At 33.5% G+C, this 11345-nt stretch overlaps 1 protein-coding gene across 6 annotated transcripts in view; it reads right to left on the bottom strand.

Annotated features, from left to right (window-relative positions):
* The window catches only part of ARHGEF3 (Rho guanine nucleotide exchange factor 3), a 140358-nt gene continuing 129013 nt past the window's right edge, over positions 1-11345 (bottom strand). For 5 of the 6 annotated variants that reach the window (XM_062585715.1, XM_062585717.1, XM_062585716.1 and 2 more), the window contains 7 exons: positions 10388-10450; positions 9956-10052; positions 9783-9859; positions 7965-8222; positions 5501-5671; positions 3262-3448; positions 1-2306 (listed from right to left, as the gene is read on the bottom strand). In XM_062585715.1, coding sequence (XP_062441699.1) covers positions 1960-2306; positions 3262-3448; positions 5501-5671; positions 7965-8222; positions 9783-9859; positions 9956-10052; positions 10388-10450 — 1200 coding nt within the window. In that variant the 3' untranslated portion in view covers positions 1-1959. The remainder of the gene's footprint in view (positions 2307-3261; positions 3449-5500; positions 5672-7964; positions 8223-9782; positions 9860-9955; positions 10053-10387; positions 10451-11345) is intronic. The other variant, XR_009959692.1, reaches the window with a different exon arrangement.

The following is an 11345-nucleotide window of genomic DNA, read 5'->3' as shown; positions in this document are numbered from 1 at the left end:
TTCAAAAGTTTTATCTGATTTATTTAAAATGCTTCCAGAAAAGTTTAAGGCTATTATTAAAAAAAAAAAAAAAAAAAAAAAAAACAAAAACAAACAAAAACACAATACATACATTCTTTCTTTTCTTCCCTAGCCGAACATTTTACATGCCTTTTTCTCTTTTTAAATATATTGCTGAGTAAGTTTTATGAAAACAGTTCATCACCTAATAACGCTTTCCTACGCCTTTTCTTCTGTACAATTTTCTTTTCTCTTGTCTTCACTGGCACACTCATTCAGCTCTAAAAATGAAGCAGTTGAAATAAATTACAAAGCCTGAAACAGAAAAAAAAATTACCTTTTCTGAAAAACTATAAATACAGAAATATTTTCTATAGGGTAAAACATACAATATTTTTTGAAAAATAAAGAAATATAACTTGTTTTATACTGTTTACCATGCTGTCACACTGATTTCTGTAATGCACATCAGAATATATATATGTAAGATACTTGACATTTACTATTTTCTGTAAACGTGTGGAACACGAGAAATAAATGTTTTTGGCAGTAACTTAGCAGTTTTACTACTTGTGTTGTTACAAGTACTTTGCACAGGTCATCCTGTTTGATATCAAGCATCATTTAAATTTATTAGTATATCAGTTTCATAGCTTGCCATACTACCATTCAGCCGACTGGTATTATTTCTTATATGAAGAAATAAAATATTAGGAAGGGATTCCTGAAAAGTGACAGGATATCAAACTGAGTGTTTTAGGCTGCATTTTTAAGCAACTCATTTGCTTCTCATCATGAGTAGATTAAATCAGCCACTGGAAAATACAGTGACATTGCCAATTACACAAGATTAAATACAACAAAAACTTTTAAGACAAAACTTGACAAAAATATAAGGGATGTAATATATCCTATAGGAAAATCAATTCCCTTTTTGTTGAAACTTTCTCTACCTAATCCCATAGGATACTTGTAGAGCACCATTTATATAAAACTGTCATTTAGTTTTAAACCCAACTGCATGTAACTGTAAACAGACATTTACAGAAACTTAAATGTTTTAACATTACTTTAGCAGTGTTTAAAACCAACAGTGGAGGTCAGCAGAGTGCAAAATGCTGAAGAGGGCATATTCACAAGAAAAAACTTTCTCAGCTCTTGTCCTGTTTGGGATAGTAGAGCTATATATGGCACTGAAAGAAAGCTAGCAACTTAAATACCCAGTATTCCCAGCATTTAATTTGGTGCTGGCTGTGTGGTTTTTTTTTCAGTTGATTATTTTTAGCATTACATGCTTTGATGTGTAAATTATTGCACCATGCTGACTACTTTTAACTGATCAGATTTTAATGTTGGTTGCTGGATTTTGGTGCAAGTTCTTCATTTTGAAAAATGAAGCCCTAAAGAGTCACTGGTTACATGGCTCGCCATCTATATTTCTTGTTCATGTAATACCACAAGAGGTATATAGGTTACTGAAAGACGTTTTTCTTCCCTGTCAAGAAACTATCTTTTCTTTATAGACCTTTGTGAAAACTTATGATTTTGATATCCATCCTGAAACCCCGTATTAAGTCCATGTTGTCAGCTGCCACATTAAAGGGCAAATAAAGCACTTTACAAACTATAAAAAGATTTTTTTTTTTTATGTAATGCACATATAAACAGTAGTTTAGAGATTCTGTTTACAGCAGGACTTTGAGAATAACTGGTCAAGTACCTCTTTCATCCATCTTAGATGTTTATGGAATATAATCACAGGATATGAGTTGCAAGAGATTCCAGCTTACACAGATTGGCATTTACAGTACTACACTCATAGGTACAAATACAAGGAGGACTGCGTTGACACTGTCACAAAAAAGTATTTTAAAAGTGCTTCTCCAAAGGGTTCCATGTATGGAATGCAAATACTGTACAGGTAAGATGCACGTTTTCTTCCATGAACCTTAATTTTTGTCAAACATCAGTTTCTATTTGTTTTTCACTTTCACAAGAGTTTGTCTGCTCCATGCGTTCACAGTCAATGTTGATCTCGCTCGTGTCCATACTACAGTCTGACTCGCCGTCTGATTGGTCCATTTGCTCAAGGGTGGTTTCTCCCTGTGATACTCTGCTTCCACTTGGTGACAAAAGAAAATGTGCTTCTGAGTTCAGCACTCTGGCTTTTCCTGCACACGTAATCTTTTCTTTGGCCTGACGGATACAGTTAAGCCACTGCTGCTTGTTGAAGGAGTCATTGGCTTGTAGTGAGTGAGACTGGCTTTGAGATCCACTTTTGAAGCTGACTCTAAAGAAGTTTTTGACTGGAAAAAACAATATATATAAACATGCTGAATGTTTTGGATGAATGAATTTTATAATAAATGAGTACACTAAAGATAAGAGAATCTGCAAAATCTGACTTGTGTTTTCTTGCCAATACCATGTCTGACCAGTGAGAAGAGTATGCATATCTCTGTGTTCGGTAGTGCACAGAACAGCAGCACCACTTCTAATAATTCATTTTTGCTGGATTAAACAATTTTGATTCTGCCAGGTATGAGCTACTGTATAGAGCCTTAGGGCTCCTCCCAAACTCATCTCGCTTCACTGCAAAGCAGATTTCCAGAATCTCCAGTGAATATTGTTCCCTGTGCCAGCTGGAGATTGCCTCATCTCTTCCATTCACATCACTAATAAAGCTATCACACAAAACACTCTCGAAGCTTTCACAAGACAGGCAAGATTCAAAGGAGACTTGTAATGGAAACACTATCTTTCTAATATGTTTAACCAGAAGGACATAAATTCTCATCTCTTCACATGAACAGGAATAGCTGCATGAACAAGAAGAGCTGCACCCCTAACATTGAGTGCTACGTGAACTATCTGTATCTATCTAAGCCTTAGCTATGGAGTAGCAATTAATGCCATCATAAAGTGGAAGAGTCATAACTAAAGCTTATCTTAAGATTTCAAAATATATTTCCTTATAATTTTGTGGATTTGCTATTATACATTACATAGTTTTCCCCTTCCCAATGCAACAGAGAATAAGGTGTGTGGAGGACTCCCATTATCAATATAAAGGACTTTGAGAAACAGTCTAAAAGAAGCAAGTTACTACATAGTATAGCAGTTTGAAATAAGAATCAAGATTTTGTATTTAGGGAATGCTATTTTTAAAGAAAACAATGAGATATCTCACTGGCAGCTGCCTCAAGCTTATAATAATTTCAAAAGAGCACATGAAAAATAAATCAAAAGGTGCAGTCATACTTCTCTCATTGTTGCTAAATGCACCACGTATGGATCCACCCACTCGCATCTCTCCATCTTGCAAGTCTTCTAGCACAAGATCCCTCACTGGAATTGGCTGCCGGTATAGCTGGTAGCAGAGCTGTTCATTATGGGTGATAGCTCGAGTAATCACTAACACTTCTTGAAAGAGGAAGACATGCAGTTTCTGTTAAATAGTAATGTATAATAAAGTATTATTCACTCCTTGGAACATCATTAAATCAAGTTTATGTAAACCAGCATATGTTATCTGAAGTTGAAATAAGCATTGCCCCCTTCCCACTGTTTAAATAACTTATGACTCAACATTTAAATATTCATGTAGCTACACCAATTGAAAAAATTATAAAATTATTTTTATGCCCTCTTCCCAGTATCTCATGCCATGATCCTAATTCACCTTTTAAAGTTGAGGCCTTTAAATGTTATGCATGAAATTTTAAAGCTTTCCCTGTTACAATGCCTTTTGTTTCCTGATAACTGTAACAGCCTGCTTATGAACACTCTTATTCTGACACCCACTTTTATTTTTCTCTGTGTACCACTACTCCCTGTTTTACTAACAGAAAGGCATTCTTATTCATCCAGCTATTTTCAATGACCATTTACAAGTAGTCCTTTTACAATTCATATGCTGTCCACAGACATTAGCTTTGTTACATCTCTTTGAAGCTCAGAATATTACATTTGCTCCTAGGTGACAAAAGCCAGCTATTAACCTCTTAAATTTAATGTTTCTCCTTATGTTTTGCAATCTCCAGTGGTTTCCAATAATAAACAAAATGAATTTTTAAAATCATTTCATTTGAAACCTTGCACCAATATTATTTATTTTTCCCTTTCTTTTGCTGCCAAGGTTTTCTTTTCAATCATGAGTAATTGCTCTTTGTTTCTAAAGCTGATCTGACTCTCAATCTAAACAGACAGGTTGTTCAGTTTTAAGAACAAAAAAGATAGATATACCTAGTATATTTTGAAATTTGATCGTTTTAAAACTCACTAGTTTCAAGCCATCAACCATGAAGTTTTGCAGATTCTTCAAAATGTAAAGCTTTTTTTTCTTATGGCTGATTTCAGTGGGAGTCATATGAAACTCCTTTCAGTGGGGAAAACTCTTGTTTGGTGGAAAAGCTAACACTTTGTAACAGCATGTGTAAAAAGGAGACTGACAACGTTAAGATATAAATGGTTGGATCTGTATCTCCCATCCCATCCCACAAAAATAAAAATATCCCACACTGTCAAATGCATTCCAGGAATAACCCAGTGTGGAACCCCCCCAAAAAAAGCAGAATTATATAACAATTAATAAATTGAAAAGAATTAATTATATGCTTCTTGTTATGCTACCAAACAAAAGCAGAGGTGGGATGGATGGTGTAAATAAAGTTAGCTGTAAGGAAAAAATGGCCAGTTACTTCTTGCTGGTTGGCTTTGCACTAACCACCTGCCTCATTTTCATAAGGTAAACCAGAAAGTAGCTTCCATTTCCTCTTTGAGTCTCAGTTGTACGGCAAACCATTAGGTATCTATACTGTACATATGAACATACTATTTCAAAGCACACCCAGTGCTGAGAAATTCATTCAGAATTCTACTGGAGGGTTCTTTAGCTTTCATAAGCTCAGTTAATGCAAAGATGATCTTTTTCATTTTTTGTTCATTCAATATCTTTTTATTTGAACTAGGAAAAAAAACCCTCAAAATTACTGATTTCTAATCTATTAATATCTCTAGTAATCTACATGTTTTTTCTTTAAAAATGGAAAAACTTAGCTTATGACACTTACCAACACTGAAGACTACTGGAGACTGGAATTCATAGTACCAAATATCACATTTCTCAGATCAATAAATTCACTTTGAACGTGCATAAAATAAGCAAGCAAGACATTTTTACTAGCCACAGCCTCTGACAAATTTAACATGTTAGTGCATTTTTGCATATTATTTATAGACATTACAATCATGTCTCTGAGATCAGAAACATGTATGTCAAGAGACTGACACATGTAGGTTTAATACCTCCATATATCGATATCCGACTGTTGACTAGAGAAGTGCTGTAATAGTTAGCAGCTAATACTTATCAACTTCTTATAGAGAGAGCTGTGATGTTATTATATAGTACAACAACTTGCAATTACTCACCACTAATATGTCATACAAAATGAAGTGATCTTCAAAAGTTATTTATGACAAAATATTTGTTCCTTACCACTCCCCTGTTATTCTTCAGTTCACCATGGCAGCACACAACACGTGAATTATCAATCAATGAGTCTCTTTGGCCTTCTTCAAGATAAATAAGTCTTTCTTTGTAATATTGGCATTCAGATTCACCGGTCTTTATGTTGATTTCAGCCACTATACCCTGAATTATATTTATCTGTTGAAAAGCAACAGTGAAAACACACAAACTTTAATTTGACAGTCCAACACTCAGAGCTATCGTCTACTAACTTAAACTGTAGCTAACAATAAAATTAATCTTCATTTACAATCTATTTTTAATGAACTCTTTGAAGTCCCAGTATTAATATCAGCAATAGAATTGAGCAGACTACAGTGTACATAGGTATTTCCGTTTTATCATTTTTTTCTAACTATTGTTTGAAAATCAGGTATTTATCTCTTTATATCAAACCTAAGTATGTCGAATTAAGGTAAGAGATGCAAGAAATACAATCAGAGATGCATTTTTGTCAGCTGAAATGTGCCAATAAATGTCACAGGACAAATAACTTGCTTTAATGTATAAGTTTTCTCAACTTTTCCTAGTTATGAAAGTTAGTCTTTGGAAATCAGGTAAATTAGTTTTATTTTTCAATTCCATTATTTGCATATACCTACAACTGTACAGTTAAAAGGAACAATTATTTTGCCTTTTTAAAATAAAATAAAAGAAAATGAAAACCTTTATTTCTTCTATAAAAATATGTTTCCCAATTTACCCAAATGCTTTGCATTTTCTAAGACCTTGAGATGATTATATCCCAAACTTAAAATATGGCTCCTTATATAGGGCACATGAATGTGAAGTTCTGTTGGTTGCAGTCAACTGTAACAGTGATCACAGATTGCTTGATAGAATTCCTCTATTAAATAAGGTGGTGGTGGCGGGGAGACAGGCTGAGACATAATTTAAGGTTGTCTGGCCAAACAGATAACTATTCAATAATCCACTGAACCAAGGAGATTTATATTGGGAATCAAGTTGGCCTGATATGCTTATAGCACTTTTCTAGGCACGAAGACAAGAGTACTTCACAAGCCTAAAGCACTGTTCAGAGCTAACCACATATAGTAATTTCTGTTTCCTAATTTAACTTGGCAAATGTACAGTTTATGAAATACATCACCTCAAAGATAAACAGTGTTCTGCTGAAACAGAATACCACAAAGCTATATAAGGCTATTGAAATATCAAGAAAAAGCCTGATTGTATTTTTTTTAAACAACTACCAAATATAAGTAAGCACTGGAAGAAACCATTTCAAATATTTTTTTTTTTAGAAGATCTTACCAGACATTATGTAGAAAAACATCAAAAATAAGCAGAAGGATTCTTTGAGATATTTAGAATTGTGTGTGTGTGTTTCAAAAGAACATTTACAGGGGAAATATACTTAGTGTAAGTACAGATTACATATAAATTTGAGCATCCAAGTTTTGGATTTTCACCACTGTTGTCCACTCTTACAATAGAAAAGTTGAGCTGGGCAAAGGATTTGGAGAAGGAACAACAGAACAGTACAGTATACATGTACTTTGAAATACGAGATTTCCTGAGAGAGCAAGCCCATCATTTTTCAACAAAGAGAGGCCAGAATCTATGAACTACTTAGATGTAGGCAAATCAAAAATTTTGGCTTCAAAACACTAATTCAATTCTATTTAAATTTTAATACTATCCAAAAGCATCAGGCTGCCGATTTATTTACTTAGTCATTAATTTAGAAGTATGTTTCAAATAAATCTGCCACTGATTTTTTTTTAATGAGGTTTTCTTCAAAGAAAAAAGGTAGTTCAAGGTAAACTCACAAACTCTCAGATCCAGCCATTGCACCCACCAGGGGTGGATGGGTGCGTGTGTGTGTGTGTACACACGCTGAATTACTGGATTATATATATGGAAAAGGGAATAGAAATCTTGGAAAGCTTTCAGAGTATCTGAATCAGGTCCTTTTCCATTAATAAAGAAATTTAAAAATCTTGGACTTTTTCATTGTGTTTTTACTTCAGGCAGCACAAGGCTATTCAGAATAAGAAACAGAATGAAGTCCAACTTCAGCAATCTCTCTGCAGATTATATTTGATCTAGATTCAGAGATTATATGATCACTCAACCCAGCGAATAAAGCTCATTTAAATATCTAAATCCTCTAAATAAATCTCCATGTTACGCAGTTTAGATTATAATGGAAAATGACACTAACAGATAAATATAAGATAGACTAGGATTGGACAAGAGCTGCAGAAAATACTATCACCACTACCCATTTTTGGTATGACTTCGCTATTGAAATAGGATTTAACTGGAGGATGGAGGCTAGATGTTTCATGCAGGAGTTTCATCTGTTCATAAATATATTAGCATTTCCATATTCTATGCAGTGTCTCTGAATTCATTAATCAGCATAATTAACATGCTGTAAATTTCATAAAAAGCAGAAACTCACAGCTTCTTCAAGGTGCTGTTGATCTGGGTGATCGTTTGGGGTATGTCTCAGAATCTCTCTGAGTAGTAATGGGTATTTAACCAAACGGCTTCTTGGGATGTCAAGGAAATTCCAAAGGTCCAGCTTGCGACTAAATGGAGACTCTAAGCAGCGCTGTAGGAAATCTTGCACTCTGTGATCTTGTTTCTTGTGATCCAATAAAGCTTTGGCTGCTACTTGATTGCTGCAGTAGCTATCGTAGGAGTTTAGGCAAGGAAGCTGAGGAAAGGAGTAAATTATTCTGCAACTGAAGCAAAACAGTTTGCTACATAGAAAGTTTCAAATGATTCAGGATGTTAGAAGTTCTGTTAAGAGTAACTTCTGGAGAATTATCTGCAATTTATTGATGATAATGTTTCCAGCATATGCTGGAAGGTTTACAAAAGTGTAAGACTTGTCCAGTTTTAGATAGCAATAAGCTGACCGTTTGGTCAGTCTACTGTTTAATTAGAACCTAATACAAAAGCATCTCCATATCATCAGATTATTGTATACACTTAGCATACATCTCTTCGAGCTTCCACATGGACAATATTTTGTCATCAAAATAAATTTAATGGGGGATTTTAAACATAATAATTTGTGCAACTCCTAAGAAAATAGCAGTTATATGTTGCAATGATCAACATGGATTTATTCCTACTAACTTATACTTGTTTCATTTGTTAAAGGAACCATGATAGTTAACTGAATAGTCAGTATCTTACTGAAGTTGACCTTGCAGTCCCTGCTCTGTCAAAGTTCTATGTTCCTCACAGGAAACTCGATCAAATTAAGACAGAAGAACCATGTCTTAAGTGTGAAAAAAACCTGTTAATTGAAACAATATATCCTTTTACAAGTACTGCTATACTTTGAAGTATGTGTAAAATCTTCTACAGAGGAAATTAGACTCAGATGTATTTGATGTATTCACTCGTGTTCAAACACGCCAGAAAATATATTTAGAATTACTTCACGCAAAGAAAATCAGAGATAATTTCTGATATTTATCAGCTATCACTAATTATATGCATTACGTACCAGCAGTCATATATGTTTCTTGCCTTTACAATAGGCTAGTGTTTCACATAGAGCTGCTAAATATGTTATTACCTAATCCCTTAAAAATTTCAAGACCAACATTTCCTGCTGAATTTAATTACTTATGTATTTCACAGAATAAACTTTTCATACTTCTAAATCCTTTAGAAGGAGTTTATTTTTCATGTAATTTTATTAACAAACAAACCAAATCTGTTTAAAGTTGTTGGATGCTAATAAAGGGTGACCTTAGCAACTTTTTTGCAAGTGGGTTAGTAATCTCTCTTATATCACTGTCTATTTTCACGAACTCCTAGGAAATTAGCATCTTTGATAGCACTAGCACTCTATAAACTTGATTAGAATAGAATGACGTTCAAAAATGACCGTAGGAGGCATTTACACATTGTGTAGGCTTCATTTCCGTAGGAAACCAGGATACAAATGTGGTACAAATGATAAACATCAGATTAACTTGAAGGTTGGCCCTTGATTATTATTTAGAGCATTTAAAAACTGCTTATCTCCTGAACAGCAAGAACTTTAAAAATCACATCCTAGTCCAGATATTTTTACGGAAAATACCCACAAAAATAAAATATTTCATTACACCTCTAAACAGTTGCCTTTACCTTTTAAAAACACTGAAAATATATTTTTGAAAGGTTATGTTAGATATGGAAAGAAAATGGCCTGATAAATGTAAAAACTATGTTACAGATCAAAACTAAAATCAATTAGAAAAGTCTGCCTTACCCAGCCCACAAGGATGTGGCCAACATGTTCTGTTGATCCATCAGACTTCCTGACTTCTTGAAGCCGCCTTAAAAGATCTAATGATGATTAAAAAAGAGAAAAACTTCACTTCCTGTACGAGATGACTATAAATCCATATTGAATAACAAAGCAGAAAAAGAATAGCGTTTTACCTTCATGTAGAGGAATTAAAGAGTCCAATGTTCCAAAAATTTGGTTCAACTCTTGCTCTGTCATTATGGAAAGTTTAAGCATAGGGTCATGATATGCCTGCAAGAAAAAGTAATAGTTACACAATTAATAAAATATTGGTAGCAGAAAAATCAGAAATAATATTTAAAGCTCTTCGTAATTAAAAACATACAAATGATTGAGAATATTTTAAAGTTTCAGAAGCTTTTCTTAAGCTTTCTCGTTAATATTATTTAAAAAATTAAAGCATCACAATTGTGTTTCAGAAAGAGTAGGAAAAAAAAGAGCTTTTTTGTTTGTCTTCCTGTCTTATTAACTATAAAAAGAAATGACTACTTAAAAAAATTATATGAACAACTGAATATTGAGGGTGGGTGGGTATGGTGGTGGTTTGTATGTTTTCAAACACAGACCTTTTTTGCTAACTTCAGATCTTCTATCAAGTCTTCTTCTCCCTGAGAAAGTTCAAAGATAGCCTGTAAAAAGACACAAGTATTATAAAATATCTTTACCTAAATAATATTCAACTTTAAAAGTTGATATTATATTCTGAACAGTTGGTTTAATACCATTTAGGAGAATTTCTCTGCTAAATCTAATTGCAGGAATAAAATAAGCCTTAATTTGATAGATACAGAACCATGTGCAATACCTTTAAAAACATGGCCCTGCCAGATTGTTTACAAAATACTTTTCTGAATTAGCCAAAGTAGTGAATTTCTTCAGACCAATGCATTTCCAGAGAAGTGAACTTTTGACTCAACTAGATGTTAATTGCTTTAGTTTAAAAATACATATATATAGTTTATACATTTGAATAGAAACTTGCTGTGTTTTGTTTTAACAAACACAGTGGTAAAGTTTCCAGGTTTTCTAATAGGTCAAAAGACAGATTTTCATTAGAACATTTCTTTGGCAGTAAGCACTCTTACTTTGGTACCATTTCATTATGCATGCAGACCTCTACTGAACTTTCTGTGAATGCTAGCTACTTCCTTTGAAGAAGATCTGAGACATAAAATCTGACAAATTAAAAAAACCCACCACCCTAATACACAATTTTATCAGTTCCCTCAATGATAACATATACAACTTAGTAATAAGGTTCTGAGGTATTTCTGTGTAGCTTATGATGTAGAATTTCCACCTCACTTGGACAGGGGGCTTCTGTCAAGAAAAAAAATACAATTTAACCTAGTCATTGAAGTACACATCTCCTCTTCCCGATTTCAGTGGGAGCTTTGCCATTTTCATATAACAATATAAACTATTTAGAATAGGTCTTGTAAAACACACTAAGACGATTGACTTTTTTTTGGTTTTGCTTTAGAAGATGCATTTTATGATCGAAATTTCATCTTTCCAGCACTA

The sequence above is a fragment of the Rhea pennata genome, chromosome 12 (genome assembly GCF_028389875.1).
Source record: "Rhea pennata isolate bPtePen1 chromosome 12, bPtePen1.pri, whole genome shotgun sequence".
Classification (NCBI taxonomy): domain Eukaryota; kingdom Metazoa; phylum Chordata; class Aves; order Rheiformes; family Rheidae; genus Rhea; species Rhea pennata.
Note: the sequence above shows the minus strand (reverse complement) of the source record. Positions and strands in the feature narration are given on the sequence as shown.